The 18,343-nt window shown below is 31.0% G+C and overlaps 1 protein-coding gene across 2 annotated transcripts; it reads right to left on the bottom strand.

The window, feature by feature from the left end:
* Window positions 1-477: 477 nt before the first annotated feature.
* LOC143052803 (cysteine dioxygenase type 1-like) lies at window positions 478-17,677 on the bottom strand. Of its 2 annotated transcripts, none has more exons than XM_076225901.1 (5): window positions 17,565-17,677; window positions 9,991-10,366; window positions 6,236-6,471; window positions 5,497-5,666; window positions 478-3,289 (listed from the first exon to the last, which is right to left on the bottom strand). In XM_076225901.1, exons 2-5 carry the CDS (start codon window positions 10,233-10,235, stop codon window positions 3,263-3,265), a joined length of 678 nt encoding a protein of 225 aa, XP_076082016.1. In that variant the 5' UTR covers window positions 10,236-10,366; window positions 17,565-17,677; the 3' UTR covers window positions 478-3,262. The 2 variants fall into 2 exon arrangements, with proteins under 2 accessions (XP_076082016.1, XP_076082017.1); XM_076225902.1 differs by having other exon boundaries at window positions 17,638-17,661.
* Between the last annotated feature and the right edge of the window lie 666 nt (window positions 17,678-18,343).

The following is an 18,343-nucleotide window of genomic DNA, read 5'->3' on the forward strand; positions in this document are numbered from 1 at the left end:
TTTACTTTGCAGTATGTGTTTTGCTCATAGTTGTCAGCTGTACCATGACATTGTTGTCAGCTGTACCATGACATTGTTGTCAGCTGTACCATGACATTGTTGCTTACTTCTACATTATTAGCTCTAGTTGATATTTGTCTCATTAGCAATCATACCATATCTCCCTATTCTATAATAGTTATTAGACTCTGGGTAATCTAAAGCTTGAAATACTGTAAATTCAGAATTTATTGCAAGGTTTTTATTATTGCGAAAAATGCAACAGAGTTGAAAACGCAATATTTTAAACTCGCATATTTGAATAATCAATTAAACAGGATTTTTTCTCAAAATTGTAAAAATTAAAATCGCATTTAAGTCTAAAATGACAATATTGCAGTAATAAATGCACGCAAGAATTTCTGAATTTACAGTATTTGAAATAAATATGTTTCAAACTAAACTAAACTTTTAAATAAAGTTAAAGAAGATAATGCATTAAAGATATATATATGTTTTAATATTTAACTGACATTAACAAAATAAACAGTATACATGAAATCTTGAATATTTTATTGTTATATATTAAGTTTCCCTGTTGTTTCCTATTTGCATATCCACTAAATTATGGTAAAAATGTATAACCAAACACTGTTAGAGTTCAGGATAGGTGTTTAGATCCCTGCTCTATAAGTTACATGCTAGTGTAGGTGTTCATTGAAGGAACAAAATCACTTGTCAAGTGAAACTTGAATCATATTTGTGATCCAATATCATCCCCATGTTTGAAATTGCATTGTGGGATTGCAGTAGATCATTGTTTGCATATATCATCATAACTGAAGAAAGTCAAGAGTACATAGCCAGGATCTGCTATAAATTGCAAGGCTCTCAACAACAAAAAAGGATGGTAAAGAGCAACAAAATAAAAGCAGTACTTCAGAGATAAACACAACCAAAGTTTCAATTTTTCAGAGGTAAGGAGGTTTAGCAAACAGGGAAATCATTTGGAGCTGTAAAACCCTCTACATGTTATATTTATATTTATAACAACAATGCATTAACAATAAATGTAAACATATAAAACATAATTTGCACCAATCTGCCCTAATATATTGTGAAAAGCAACAATTTAAAAGACTTAACTTCAACTGTGTGCTCCATTTTATGCCAGCTGGCTAAATGGTCTTTGACAAATGGTCACTTTTTGGTCTATAATGTCAATTGTTACCAGTTGTGAGACTGAATACTAGTAATTACATCAAAATGTTGCATTTCATTCAATGTTCAACAATTTGAAAGTATAAATTTGTTAATAGATTAATAGATGTAAAAGAGGCTAAGACTAAAAATTGAGCATAGTAATGTTTACAAAACCAACAACTATAATTGAGCATGCACATAAAATAGTTGAAAACAAATAACAAATAAAAATTCATAACTCTATACACTTACAAGGCAAGATACTAAATCTTAAAATAGAGACAAGTTTGTGTTAAAATTTTATTAGAAGTTCACAATGTTTTATTTTCTAGAAGAGTGCACCAGGTGAGTGGAATCGGTGGGCGTACAAATTAGAGATTAATAGGCATCAACTACCGTAAAAAAAGTAAAAAATAAGCCAAATATAAGAAATAATAGAAATAAGGGGGTGCTAAACTAATGAATTATGATCTAGTATAGTAAATAAAGAATAGAGTATAATTGGTCTAAAAAAAATAAAGATTAAAGAAATGGATGACCCATTTCCTCTTCCAGACCGTCATAACTCAATATATAGACAAGGCAAGATACTGAATTTGAAATAGAGACAAAATAAATCCATAATTGCTGGTGAGAGCATATCCATTAAAATGCATGTCAGAAGACAGGGAGGGCAGTTTTATTTTTAAACATGGGATGTGGTTCATTTATAGTTGTAAAACTACATGATAGCAGACAAGACAACCACCAATGAAAAGAACAAATGATGTAATTGAATAGGTCTAGGCATCTAAGTATATATACATCAACTTTTAAGGTGGTAGACCTAGGTTAAGGGAAATAACTCTTAAAATCATCAGTACGTTTGTGTCAACCATTTTCAAAAACATATTCTAAGCTTCTAGGTTACATAGATTATTTTCAATCTGTTTCAGGTAAATGCTTAAAATACATTGGTGAACTTGACTTTTACAAACGCTTGACTGATTTAAAGAGTTATCTCCCTTAACTTAGGTCTACCTCCTTAAAACAATGAAGCAAAGGGGAGGGGGAAGCAGAGAGAGGTTTATATGTTAACAGTTGACACCTATCATTTTCTGAGATTTGATATATCTGTAATACATTACCACAACCATATATAAGACATGTTTACAAACTTGTATGCATTTCAAATATAAAATATGGTCAATTAAAATACAACTCATAATTAGAATCTGGAACTTTTATATGCATAACAAAATATGGGCATCATCATACCAAAAAGGTGGTCAAATTTTCTTTTGGAATGACAAAAGGGTGGTCAATAATATCTTTAAGCTACTATATCACTGCACGATAAATTCCCAATAAAAAAGCAAATATCTCCAAAAATAATCCCCCTCTAAATAAATAATTATAACCAGACAGGCAAAAGTTTTGTAATGAAATATCACATTTCATGGAAGAACATATAATATTCTAGTTTAAAATGAGGACAAATGGGTGAACTTAAATATTTTAAATAAGTTGTCATTAATAACATATGGTACACTTTTTTTATAATATTAATTTTCATTGTGTCTTTAAAAAATGCAAATATTTAACAGTAATGAATATTCACAATAACAAAATATAAATCTCTATACATATAATCTATACTGTGGATCCTTTTGTCGAGGGTACCAATTTTGGGGATTTGGAAAAACTGTATTTTTATGGATATTTGATATCATGACTTTACGAAAGTCTGCATAAAACCCTACAGTAAATATATACTTCTATGATTATTGAAACTCTTGGTTCCCCTTCACCTAAGAAAATTGGTATCCCACAAATAGTAATGAATCCGCAGTATAAATGAAGAAAATACTAAAAACATATTTTTTTATAATTCATCACAACTTTCTTATAATATCCCATAAGTGTTAGGTCAGGTTATTATCCTCCCAGTCAATCAGATGATTTAAATACAGGAGAATTTTCAGTTATCTACCAAGCATGTTATCGATGTAGAGATTCTTTAAGTAGTTCGTGCTCTCCAATGGATGATTAGTTCGTGGTCTCCAATAGATGATTAGTTCCTGCTCTCCAATGGACCATTTTACTTCTTTTTACTTTGTTCTTTCCCCTGAAAAATAATAGAAAATATCATCACCACAATTAAAAGATCAGATCTGTATTTCATAAAATTTAGAATGGAAATGGGGAATGTGTCAAAGAGACAACAACCCGACAAAAAAGCTGAAAACAGCTAAAGACTACACTTTAATACAGCAAGAATTAAAAAACAACATAATTAACTGTTTGAAAATTGAGTTGATATGAGAAACCTACAAACCGACAAAAATTCATCATGTTGATATTTTTATTTAATTTTTGAATGTTACCATGGTTACAAAATTAATCAAAGTCTGATGCAGCTACATGTATATGTGCACTTGCATAAGGTTTATTTAAATCTGATGCAGCTCATGTATTAACTATTATTAATTGTAGTCCAGTCAAACTAAGTTTGAACATCAAACTAATTGCAACAGAAAATGTTTTTGTTCTAATCTAAAGCATTAAGCCCCAAATATACACAAAAAAGTCCAATAAAATCTAACTTGAGGAAAACTCAACATCAGCATTTTTAATTTGTTATGGAAATTAACATTGGAAAGGGAGATAACTCCGCAACAATGAGTCTTTTTTTGCACAGTTTTTGGTTGATTTTCTTAAAACTCATGTAAAGTATGATACTTTGATGGGTTTATAAGTTCGATTTGACAATATTATATAATCTTCTGCTCACAAAATGTACAAAACCAAAGTGTTATAGGTATTTTTAATTATTTTTGCATATTTTTTATTAAAAGTATTGCAAATTTATGGCTTTGTGACCATTTTGAAAAAATAATGTGAATATTGGTATTGTTTATATCTGTAATTTATATTTGTTCAGCATCTACCGTGCTTAAAGAAACTTTAAACCAAAAAAAAATAGAATAAATTATGCTTTTCGTTTTATTCTATTTGAGATTCTTGACATGATGAAAAATCTAATAAATGGTCAACTAATGAATTATGAAAATCTAGATTGTAGCTTGATAAAAGATATGGAAACATCTTTAGAGTTGTTTGTTATACTCCAAAGACAGCTAAAATATCAAGAATAAATACACTCTGTTGAATAGAAGCAGATAAGTTATAATTTTGTATCAATTTTTATAGATATTTCTGCCTTTTTTTGCAGAGTTATCTCCCATATCAATGCAAAACTCCATAGGAATTTTAAAACCATGATTTTTAAGTTTTCCTCAAGTTAGATTTTATGGGACTTTTTTCTGTGTATATTTGAGGTATGGTTCTAAAGATTAAAACTTAAAAATCTTCTGTTGAAATTACTTCAAGGTTCAAATTTATGCTAGATTAACTGCACTATTGATACATGTATATACCTAAATTCAGAAATTATTGAGAAAATTTTATTAATGAGAAAAATGGGACAGTTTCAGATGGACAGTTTCACAGTTGCAATAATAAACACTCCTGTTCATAATTTCAGTAAGGATATTTTCCTTCCGAAATTTTTTGCAATTGCATGATTTTTTAAAATTAAAAATACTAAACAACAGAAAAATGTTAACTATGAATATCTTGGTTAAGGTGAATTATCTATTTAGTATCACAAATGTATCTGTCTTACTTGAAAATTAAAGTGCAATAATCAGTTATTACCTCCCTTGTCCTATATATTTGGCCTTGATTAATTTAACCTTAACGTACTAATATAGAATTGGATCAAATATCTGAGATCTAACGATGTTTTATCTTTATAAGCTATTTTTAGACATTTAATCTAATTCAGTAATTTTTTTTTTGGACATAATATAGAACTTAACTTACTTTAAATAATATCTTTGCTTCAAATCTTTTATCTAAATACATTTCTAACCTATATCTATTTTCACACAGCCTACCATATTTACAGAACTATGCTCTTAGTAAAGGGGTCATACTGATCCATATATATATAACATCCCAGTATTTTAGAAGCAGTATACAATCCTGACCTCAGTTACCCCCTGAATTGATGAATTTATTTTTACATGTATATGGAAAATGTATGAAAAATTATGAAAGTCCAGATCTACATGTACCATTATAGACAACAAGAGATATGTATGATAAAATATTTTAAAATGAGTAAGGTCCAGTCTCTACCCCCCCCCCCCCCCCCCAAAAAAAAAACCCAACAACAAACAAAGAAAAACAACCCTACAGTAGGGGACAGGCTGTATATGCTAATGCTGTAATACAATTCATTCATGTAAGTTTAAATAAAACACATACAAAGGGCGTCCTTTTTCCAAACTTGCTCCAAAAGGTGACTTCAGCACTTCTTTTATGACCTGTAAACTGGTCAAATGTTTGGCACTCGTCGAATGGTGGACAATAGAGATGTAAAGACACAGCATTATCTGTATGGCTTGGGTTCTCTATACGATGTATACCTAATTCATCTGAAAAGAAATCATACCATCAAATATAATTGCACTGTTGCATACATAAAATCATGAGAGTCATGAATTGTAAAACATTATCATATATCTTCTTATACATGTAATAACATATCAGTTACATTTCATAACATCTTGAAATCCTCTGGCTAATTTACTTAGAAAATGGTATATATAGATATACATGTAGTTCACAGCTAATGTCAAAACAAATAAAGTTTTTGAGGTTTAATATCATAATCATTTTTGCTCTTATGTCAAATTGTTGACATAATTTATTCTTATAGCATGTATAAAGGTGATTTTAAGAATATATAATAAATTCATTAAAAATCGCTTTGTGAGATTTTTGTCTTATTGTCTGATGGGATTGTCCACCAGTAAATGTGGCCTCCATAGTTTAGTCAGTGATTCAATCAATCAAGACATTGACAAACAGAAATGTCATGGATGTGTGATCTAATCACCATAATCACAAACTTAAATATTTGTTGAAACCTTCTGAAGCCAGGAAAGTATGTCCAAGTCTCTCTCCCTCAATCCTCTCTCAAGGGTGAGACAATAAAACCTACCAGACATATATCCTACTTCATTCAGATCTAGTCTGGACTTCTTAATAGGTTCCATTTGGTGTATTTCTTCATTTTCTGGCCAATCAAATAACTCTTCGTTCAAATGTCCCTCAATGACCTTCAGGAAGCAGTGAGAATTAGCATGGTCATGTATACTGCTGGCTTGAGCTGTATTCCAACATAATATCATCAGATTAAACTTTCCATTACCTTCATCAACCAAATTTCTTGTATATCTGTGTGAAAAAGAAAACAAATTTAAATTCAATTATACAAGTCTGCAACCTTTAACCACTAGTCTGATGTCTAAGAAAAGTTCATTTTATTTTTCTGACTAGTTATATATATGAGAGCCCAGGTGGTCGTGTGGTCTAGCGGGACGGCTGCAGTGCAGGCGATTTGGTGTCACGATATCACAGTAGCATGGGTTCGAATCCCGGCGAGGGAAGAACCAAAAATTTGCGAAAGCAAATTTACAGATCTAACATTGTTGGGTTGATGTTTAGACGAGTTGTATATATATATATATGATGGTGAATAAGTTATACAATTGATTTTTCCATACACATACATTATGTGTCTAATTTCTTAAACTTTCCATTTCAAACTCATATTTATTTCAGCTTATATTTCATATGTAAACAAACTATACCAGGGGTTAAAAAATTTTGTTACAGCTAACTAGCCCAGGACTTATTGGCAGCAGGATTTTACTAGCCCTGTTGGAAGAACTGCTAGTCCATCAAAACTGACCTGCTAGCCCTAGTATGCCGTAACAATCAAGAGTTTGCTGCATAATACAAAGTGGATGTCCTTTGTTTTGAAGGAGACATTATACACTGTATTTAATATTTTTTGTTGTTCTGTTATTTATTCTTTTGGTGCTTAACACAACTTAGTTGTTCCCACATTCAAAGCAGACTTTTTATTGGCGTGCTTTGGGCAAATAACGGCAATATTCACAGAGCATTGTCTGGTTTTTTTTTCATCAGCAACAGCCAACCTTGCCAGGGGAATCATTGTGTCCCAGTTCTGCCAACTTTTCAGGAAGTGAATTCGTGATTTTTTGGCACAATTGTAAAGATCAAAGAGAAAAAAACAATAGATTAAAGGAAAATGCCGCCAAATAAGCATGAACATGTGTGAGTCTCGCGCTAAAGACTTGACAGCCCTGCTGTCCTGGACACTATTATTTTTTTTTCCGCGGCTTTTCAGTGTTGACTCGTATTTAGTATTTTGGGGGGATGAATTTTCAGCCTCGTTACTCCCTTCATCTACCGTTTTTCGTTTTGAAACTGACTAAGTTCCTGGGGTTCCCTTACTAAAATATTGAAGAAATATTTTGTTGCATGGTTTCGTGCTCAAGAGCTGTGCAACAAGACAGGTCAATACCAATCAATACAGTGTACATCATACCCCCAAATACCGTTTATTGAAAATCTCGGCACGATAAGCAATGTACAATACCCCAATCCATGGTATGAGAATTGCAATCAACACATGATACCAGGCCACCCAGACATGCCAGAGTTATTTGTTCTATTTTTAAAATATATATATATATATATATATGAACAACAGGACCTGTACAAACCAATTCAAATTATTGGAATCCCGGATGACTTAATTGAATCGAAATGGCTAACATAGAATAGTGATGAAGGGATTTTTCACTTTCTATTTTGGAAACGTCAAGAATTTTTTGTTACTAGTCCGTCGGGCATATCGGATTACACATTTTAATTGCCCGAGGCGTAAATGATCTAGTCCCGGGCGTCGGGCTAGTGGATTTTTTAACCCCTGTATACATGTACATGTATTATTGATCATTATGATACGAAAAATCTTTTTAAATTGTAAATGAAAGGGAAATGATAAGTAACTTATACTAAGAAACTTCTTAAATTTGCTTAAATATGACAAAATCTAATTTGATCCAATATTGCAATAGCAATAAAAATGTTAAGCTAATGAAATAGACTATAAAGGTGTGTAGGCATAGACCATTCTGATTGGCTAAGAGAAAAACCGCAATACAACTAAATGTCAAGGTTAGATTAGCTGAATGTGTTGTCAACAATACTTCAACACTTGGATGTATAACTTTGCCAATTTATTGAATTACGTTTTTTTCCTGAATGAATTAACATTGTTAGGATTAGGATTTGTATAATCATGATCATGATGATCAGATAATACAAATGTACATATAAACAATAACATTTCTACATCACAATCATAATAAATTTTATACAAGAATATTTTGGTTTGAAATGCAATAAACCATCAATCACATCTCCAGAGGCAGATTTAGAGCCTTAATTGAGGAATTTAAAAAAAAATAAACATATTATGGAGATTCACTTGAGCATGACTGGAGCAGGCCCCTCTTAGGTAAAATGGGGGTCCAAACTTTTGAAAATTTCTAGATCCGCCACTGATCTCCTTATTTTAATAAACATGATAAAGTATTTAATTTTCAGCTCTTGGCACAGAAGTATATTGTCATGAATGTACATGTAAACAAACATAATGTTTTACATGACATTAATCTGGTAATTGATATGTAAGTAAAACGTAATTGTTCAGACTGCAATGTCATGGACAAAATAGTATTGATCAACATAACTTACAGACTTATTTATATACAGTATGTGTAAGATGTACATGTACATGTAGGCTTCTCATCTAACTGAGGAACTTACTACATTTTTCTTATGTTATCAAAAATAGGTGACTGCATCTTACCTATGTTATCAAATCTAGGTTACTGCATCTTACCTATGTTATCAAAACTAGGTTACTGCATCTTACCTATGTAATCTAAACTAGGTTACTGCATCTTACCTATGTTCTCTGAACTAGGTTACTGCATCTTACCTATGTTATCTGAACTAGGTTACTGCATCTTACCTATGTTATCTAAACTAGGTTACTGCATCTTACCTATGTTCTCTAAACTAGCCTTACTAGGTTACAGCATCTTACCTATGTTATCTATACTAGGTTACTGCATCTTACCTATGTTCTATGAACTAGGTTACTGCATCTTACCTATGTTATCTATACTAGGTTACTGCATCTTACCTATGTTCTCTGAACTAGGTTACTGCATCTTACCTATGTTCTCTGAACTAGGTCACTGCATCTTACCTATGTTATCTAAACTAGGTTACTGCATCTTACCTATGTTATCTAAACTAGGTTACTGCATCTTACCTATGTTATCTAAACTAGGTTACTGCATCTTACCTATGTTGTCTAAACAAGGTTACTGCATCTTACCTATGTTATCAAAAATAGGTTACTGCATCCATATCTTACCTAAGTAAAGTTATAACAAAACCAGGTTACTGCATCTTACCTACACAACAGCCCATGTGGATTTTGCTTTTTTCCTACTTCCCTGTGGGCAGCCCACCCCATGCCCACTCTACATGTAGCTACATGTATTATCTCTCTTTTTTTTAATATTGAATACATATGCTTATCACTTTTTTTCAATTGATTGTACTTGCAAGTCTTTTGATTCATCAAAAGAAAATGCATGCCCACTCCTATGGGTGGGCAGAGTGGACAAGCTAGGAATTTTGACCATCAGGTGCTACTCCAACTGTGGGCAAGTGGACAAAGCAAAGTCCACCCGAGCTGTAGTGAATGTTAAGTTATAACAAAAGAAGGTTACTGTATCTTACATGTATCTACATCATATATGAATATTTTTTTTTGTAAAAAAACTGGTATCTGCATCTTACCTATGAGGATCAAACTTGGCAAACTTTTTCCAATCTTTAGGATTACTTTTGTACATATTCATTAATGCGCTCACATATTCTATATTCACTTTGTCTGATGCAAACACCTTGTGTAATTCCTTAATTAAATCATCCAATGTTTTTGGCGGTACAATTTTATCAGTGTCATGGTATTCCTCCATCTCAGTCTCGTTACAATCGGAAATCTTCACATCTTCATTTTGTACACAAGTATCAACTTCCATTTTGAGATTTTTTTTCAAAACTTTACAGTAAGTCCGTTTTCTAACAAATTAAAATAGTCCTCTATTCTTGTCAGTCGCAATGTGCCTTTCCTTTTTATGATGTCACTATATAATTATCTGTCCTTGATATTCTGAAAAAGAAAAGAAATTTTAACTTCAACTAAAATGAATAATTTTTCAATAGCTTCTCTTCCAATTCTCAAGGTTTGAATCTTTGCATGGTAAAAATTGATAACTTGAACAGTGGACACAAACAGCTTACGCTTACTACCACTTTAACAGCATTTGCAAGTAGACCTTAATTCCAGCTTAAGCTTAATTACTACCACTGGCTAAAGTCCACTATATAGAGGCAGATACCATTAAAAATCAACACTTGAATAGTTAATATTTACAATGCAAAGCACATAATTTGAACTGGGTCCATACTTATAGATACTTTTCTGTGCAGATAATAGGCTTTCTGCATGGTTGCAACTTTTGTCAAGGTCGTCACACATATAACATGCTGAGTAGTCATGATGTAATTATCAATATTTAAAAATGTTCAGAGAACAAAATTGATAAAGAAAATCTATTTACTAAATATAAAGGAAAACATATCATAAATGACAACTTTATCATTATACTAAGTAGTACATGAGCATGTTTTTATCAATTTTACAGACAGCCTATTTATTCAACTTGCTTTAAATAAATATTTTTGCTTCAATAAGCACGAAATAGACCTTATCAAAAGCAATTTGTCCTAGTTTTGTTTTAAGGTCTTTTAACATTCATGATCAAGTAATGTTATTTTGGTAACTGATTAAATGAAGGCTTTTCAACAGAGACTTCTGTTTTTGGCACCAAGAGCAAAAAGCATTTCAACAATTATTTACTAAATCATTATCATTATCTATTTCAGGAAAGGTTAAATTTTTATCTTTCTCATGTTTACCATCAATTAATTACTCAAGAAAATGTTATAATATATATAAATATATAAAATAAATGTATTTAATATTTAATTCTTCAACACATGAAAAGTTTGGTTTTTTTTTTAAAGTCAAAGTCAATGGCTAGAATGTACAGACATGTATATTAGATTAATTAGTCTCCCAAAAAAATAAATTTGAAGACTTTATTTTTGGGAAAATACAAGATTATGCAAATCATAATTCAAATTTTCACAAATTATTGAAATACTTAGAATTTGATACATATATATATAGAAAGTATAACTGCACTTTTTAAGCTGAGACTTCAACAGTTCTTAATAAAATCTAAGAATTTAGACTATAGATAGGCTTTTTTCTATTTTGGCTCACATCATTTTTATCTTTTTACATTTTTGCAAATAGAGAAAAACATAGAAGAACTTTGTCTAAAAGAGAGAAAAATGTAAAAGGTCCAAGAAAAATAGGAGACTTGACTAGACAGCATTTGACATAAAATGTTACTTATTTTGGTATTCACCCTGTCCCCTAAAGACCTATAAATATGTAATCAGATTGCAATCAGGTGAACCATAACATAATAATATTTTTTTTATTTCTAAAAACTCTAAAATAGATAGAGGAGTGGACCATTTCCAAGTATATAGCTTTTTTCTCTAATTCAGGATGTTAATTGTGGACAAGTTAATAGCATGCACAACATAGTAAAATCATGACAGATTAAATTTTCCTGTTTTAAAGGAAGTTTTAAAATATAAAATATGTAACATTTATGTTATTTAAATTTTAATGTCATAACTTTATAAATCATTCACATAGCTTGTTTCATTCTATTCTTTTCCAGAAATCTGTCACTTAATTTTCCAAAATATATATTTGCCCCTTCTAACAGGTGTTCTCTTAGAAACATTGTTACATGTATAAATAAAGCTACAATAATAATAATATCTCTTAGAATTGGAACAAAATTTCTATTTATTCTATTCTGTCAAACAATCTATACAATATTCTTCTTTGAGACTCCTTCCCTTGTAAACTTTGGCAATACTGCTAAACATTTACCATGTTTATTAACCAATAATATTTGGCACTAAAATTGAAGGATACCACTGGGTTTTTATACACCCGTCGTCTTTTAGACAGGACGTATTATGGTATACCGTTGTCCGTCCGTCCGTCTGTCCGTCGTCCACACTTCGGACAATAACTCAAAAACACTTTCGCCAATTTCCATGAAACTTAAATGAATTGTTTATATCTATTGACGTAAGCTCCCTTTTGTTTTTTTTTAATTTCAGATTTTAAATTTTGGATTTATGGGGCTTTATTCATAAAAAAGGGGGGATTTTCAACACTTCGGACAATTACTCAAAAAGGCTTTCACCAATGTCCATGAAACTTTGGTGAATTGTTTATATCTATTGATGTAAGCTCCCTTTCAATTTTTATAAATTTCAAATTTTAAGTTTTGGATTTATGGGGCTTTATTCATAAAAAAAAGGGGGGATTTTCAACACTTCGGACAATTACTCAAAAAGGCTTTCACCAATGTCCATGAAACTTTGGTGAATTGTTTATATCTATTGATGTAAGCTCCCTTTCAATTTTTATAAATTTCAAATTTTAAGTTTTGGATTTATGGGGCTTTATTCATAAAAAAAGGGGGATTTTCAACACTTCCGACAATAACTCAAAAAGGCTTTCACCAATGTCCATTAAACTTTGGTGAATTGTTTATATCTATTGATGTAAGCTCCCTTTCAATTTTTATAAATTTCAGATTTTAAGTTTTGGATTTATGGGGCTTTATTCATAAAAAAAAAGGGGGGATTTTCAACACTTCGGACAATAACTCAAAAAGGCTTTCACCAATGTCCATGAAACTTTGGTGAATTGTTTATATCTATTGATGTAAGCTCCCTTTCAATTTTTATAAATTTCAGATTTTACATTTCCGTGTTATGAATTTTTATGCTAAAAAAGGGGGGATTTTCCAATTTTGGGACAATAACTAACACTTTCACAAAATTTTATGCAACTTTGATAAATTGTTTATATCTATTGACATAAGCTCCCTTTCCATTTTTATAAATTTTAGATTTTACGTTTTCTTAAGTAATGAATTTTTATACCTAAAAAGGGGGATTTTATGAAACTTTGGTGAATATATTAATGTAACATCCCTTTTGATTTGTATATATATTTCTAGTTGATCATACAAATTCATTTAAAGCATAAAAGACAAGTTAAAAGAGCAACGGGCGTATCATGCGCTAAAGCGCAGACCTTTATTTAAGTGTTCTCCGAAACTTGTGATTACACATTTCAGTCCTAGTTTATCACCAAACAACACGTCTGCCAGCTTAGAAATAGTGGTGATCATGATGTCCAACTTAAATAGTATGGTTGTTTTGTAGGTTCCCCCCTGTCTGGTATTAAGTATAGTTGCTGATTACAATGTATTGGATCCATAAAATTACCTGTATTATGCAAATTTGACTATTAAACCTTATTCATACCTATAGCTACAATACTCCACTTTTTTTGCCTATGAAAGCTAGTATTATAATCTATAAACTCAGGGTTCTCACTAAGGCGAGTCCATGAGTCCTAGACTCATCAAAATCTGTCTGGACTCACCATTTTCAAAACTGGTGAGTCCACAGATGCATCAATATTTAAATATTTTGTATAAACTGAACACAGCAAAAACACAAATACCATCATTTTATAGCAAAAGTTTAAAAAGTAATCTGAATTTAATGTCATTTCATTGCTCTGTTAGGCCATGGAGGATAAAATATTACATTATATTGTAATAAAATATATTCTTCTTGCTGTTAGACTCACCATGGCCAAAAATGACGAGCCCCTGGACTCGCCTTCAAAACTCCTTAACGAGAACCCTGAAACTGTTCTGCTTTATATGCATGTCCATTATATTATACTATTATTGTAATTTTATATAGTATAATGGAGAAGATTTCATAAGTATGATTTACTTGTGTCTAATCCAATTTTGCTTTAATTCAGCAAATCAAATACTGTATAGAGGGTTATTTCGTGGGTGTAAAATTTCGCAATTTTCATTGAATAAGGTATACGAAATATCTGGCGCTCATTATTTTGGAGGATTCAAAACTTTTATCAATACCTTTGCATGTGCCGTTTTAAATTGGCGGAATTTATTTTGGCGATTTTGTTCTATCTGCTAAAAAAATAAGAGAAAATTTGCACCACACGAAAATAACCCACTATACCATGTATACGGTATGTTTAAACTAAACTAAACAAAGGATGTGCTAGATATGATTGCCAATGAGACAAGTTCAGACAACTCTTATAAAGTCTCCACAAGAGACTAGACGACATTGAGACATTTACATATAATGAGAAAGATTTTGAGAACTAATTTAGGTAAGTTTTACTGTATTGCAAAAAGCAAGCAACATTAAGCATGCTGTATTTAAATTATTCATAAAAGGAAATGATTCAAGCTGTGAAGATATATTTTCAAAAGGTAATTATTAAAACATATCTATCAGTTCATCAATTAATCAATTAGAAAACATATTTCATTCAAAATCAAAATTAATCAATAAAAAGATATTGAACATGTTAAAATTGTCCTCAATGTTCACTACATATATCTATATAAACTAAAGTATGGTTGTTGATTAACTAGGTAAATCACCTTGAAAACTAATGATCAAAATCTCTCATCCTTACAGTGTTCAACATTAATGGCATCCAGTGGAAAATTCCATTACCTTCACATATATATGTTTATCACTGAATCCAGCAACCAAAAGACTAATAAAAACTATTTTTATATAGTCTATACATGATAAATAGACTTAAAATAGCAATGAAATGGATAGTACATCTCAAGTGAGAATAATAGCTACTGTACATGTAGTTTAATGTTATTCAAATTATAGTTTGGTATAAAAGTTTATTGCAATTTCAAATTAATAGTATAATGATGACTACAGTGGCCTAAAAATAAAATTAATTGCTAAAATCTATGTCATGTTGGACTCTTTTGAATAGTTATCTAATTGGCAAACATTTCATCACATCTCCTAATTATCTATAGAAGAATATCTGCTGACAATGTACATTCTTAACAGTCTAGTTATTACATGATTTCTAATCTGCTTCTTGTTATCTGGTGGATTGACTTGTGTAAATTAAGAACCAGAAGTCAACAGCAGATTTATAGAGTCACTGTGATCAATTTCTACAACATTTACTGTACAATTGTCCTCATCATATATCAGGATTGAAATTTAATATATTTGCGCCCAATGGGCTCTAGTCTACAAAGGTCTCATCACTGATCAGTGAATGAAAAAATGTTAAAAAGGCCAAATAAAGTACGAAGTTGAAGAGCATTTAGGACCAAAAATTCCTAAAAGTTCCAATACAGCGAAGGTTATCTATTCCTCAGATAGAAAAGCCTTAAGTATTTCAAATATTCAAAGTTTTTTATACAGTTTTAAAATACATGCATTGACTTTCATGTTGCAACAAACAAATTTTGACCAGAAAATAATTACTGAATTGCAAACTTTTTTAACGCAAGTTTTCTCTTTGCATGAAATTTATGAACAACTTCTATAATTTTCAAATAATATACAATATTTTTTTTTATTTCAGAACTTTTGATTTTGACTTTGTGGTTAGCTTTTTCTTCGACGTATTCTTGAAAAAACATGCACCATGAAAAAAGTATATTGAATTAATCAACATGAATTTGAAATACATTGGAAATAAAGTCAACTAGATTTATACTGGATAACACAGAAAATCCTGAATAATATGGAGTGATTTTTCAATATCTCATGAAAATTTGTGAATTTAATACTTTTAAAAAAAATAAACATTCTTTCAAAAGTTGAAAACTAGTTTTTAAAATTGTCATTTACAAATGTTAGACCAAATAATTATGAAGTCTGGCAAGGCTATTTTAATTTTTTTTCTGGGGCACCTACGAAGAGCTACAGAAGACAAATAAAATAGCCTTGCCAGTTGTCATAACTATTTGGACTAGTGTAACTGGAGATATAAAAAAGAAGATGTGGTATGATTGCCAATGAGACAACTATCCACAAAAGACAGAGCATGATTGTACTTGCAAAATCTCAGGTCTCCACCGGGACTCAAACCTGGGACCTCTGTGTTACAAGGCAGAGTGTTAACCTACTGAACTTAAGAAATACTTCCTTAACCGCTTACAGCTGACTATAAGTATCTACTAAGTTTTCTAAGGGAAGCAATCCCGTCACACTAGTACAAATGTGTAATATATGGGGTCTGACCAGTCAGGGGACTTACTGAAATAAGTGATTTTTAAATCACTTATTTGAGTAGCAAATTCGAGGTTTTGTCACAAATTGGGATTTTGTAGTTTTTTCAAAATTTTAAACACATAGGTTTAAATAATATTTTTTAATTAATAGTAAAATTTAAAAAAATGAACTTTTTGCTTCTTTTAAGTAGCAAGGTTTATGCCTATGAGGCTATCATTTATCTGCAAATTCTATTTTAGTTGAAAAAATGCTATAATAATGGCTTTACATAATGAACTGATACTTTCTTAAAAGATTTTTCCCAGCAGTGGGAGTATTTTTCCTGTGAAGTTCAAGGTTTCATCTTTCAGATTATGTAATAAAATTCTACTGTTCGCGATAAAAATTTCACTGTTCGGGGGTGTTGAAATTAGTGGGGGTTATTAAAAGAATGATACTTAAAGAAGTGATTTTTGGGAAGGAAATTGAGGTCTGATACTTAAACAAGTGATTTTTATGTCATTATCCTAGATTCAGTACAAGGTCATCACCTGAAATGACCTGGTCATCCTAGACAACACAGATGTTGGTTCTGATAAGTTTAGAAACATAATTAGTCCCTGGATCATTAGTATTCTATATTTAAATTAAAGCTACAATAAAATTAAATCACTTCTTCTAGTGATTAATTTGTACTATAGGTGATTATTAAAGAAAGGCAACTCTAACTTCCAACCTTTATGGAAATAATGTTACTTGAATCAGTGATTTAGAAAATCACTTATTTAAGTAAGTCCCCTGACTGCTGACCTGGCAGGTTAAGCACTCTATGTTTCATCAAGGACAGCAATCATTTATACACTGTTGTTGCCAACAGTTGTTTTTTTTTTTTTTAATTTTAATTTCAGAGTTTATAAACAACCTCAAACTCTCCTTCCACAAACATCAAAGTGAAACTTAAGTGTTGCTTTGTCAATATTGACAATAATGTCACTATTTGTGGTTATTTCATAAATCTAAAGACAAGGATTTGTAAAGCTTGAAAAAAACTAACGTTAGATGAAAAATACAGACAAAATAAATACTAGATAACTTACCAAAACTAATTGAATTTATATCACTCGACTTTACTTCAGTTACAGTAGATATGACCGCTGGAAAAATACTTACCACGTTTTAAAATACCAATGTCAACAAATCGATCTATAGTCTGTTTCTCTCTATTTAGCCGGGTTGTTAAAAAATGAGGAATAAAACAGAAACGAAGCGAAACGAAGCAAAACGAAAATAAGAAATGAAATTAAAAAAAACGAAACGAAACAAAAATATGACTTTTGATAAACTTACCACAAAAGATCGCAAATGGTCTCAACAGTCAACGGATCCCGAAAAGGGAGGCGGGATTGGCACCCCGTCTTTTTTTAAACGATCAATGCATTGCAAAACTTGTCGGAAATTTTATTTATATAACAGATGCTCAATTTTCTAGAATTTAACTAAACAGTCTTATTTTACTAGGAGTTACGATGATCTGAATTATAATTCTATAAATGTCGCCCACGGATTAGAGTGTAACCTTTGCGGATTGGTCTACGTCGGTAAAACGAAAGGAAGGCTAAACTAACATATGTGAGGCCATAGATTAGATATCAACCTCACTGCAAATGACATTCTGTATCAGAATTTTTTCAGCCTGACCTTTCCATCGTTTCTATGACAGTTTGTATAATCGAAAAAATATACCACAGGACTAACAATCCTCAACTTGGAACGCTTCTCCGTATACAAAAAGAGAACTGCTGGATTCGACAATTGGGAACTGCGACACCATATGGTTGCAATGACACAATGGATGGTAAAGGTATTCTATCTAGAC

Source organism: Mytilus galloprovincialis, chromosome 11, assembly GCF_965363235.1.
Source record: "Mytilus galloprovincialis chromosome 11, xbMytGall1.hap1.1, whole genome shotgun sequence".
Lineage (NCBI taxonomy): Eukaryota > Metazoa > Mollusca > Bivalvia > Mytilida > Mytilidae > Mytilus > Mytilus galloprovincialis.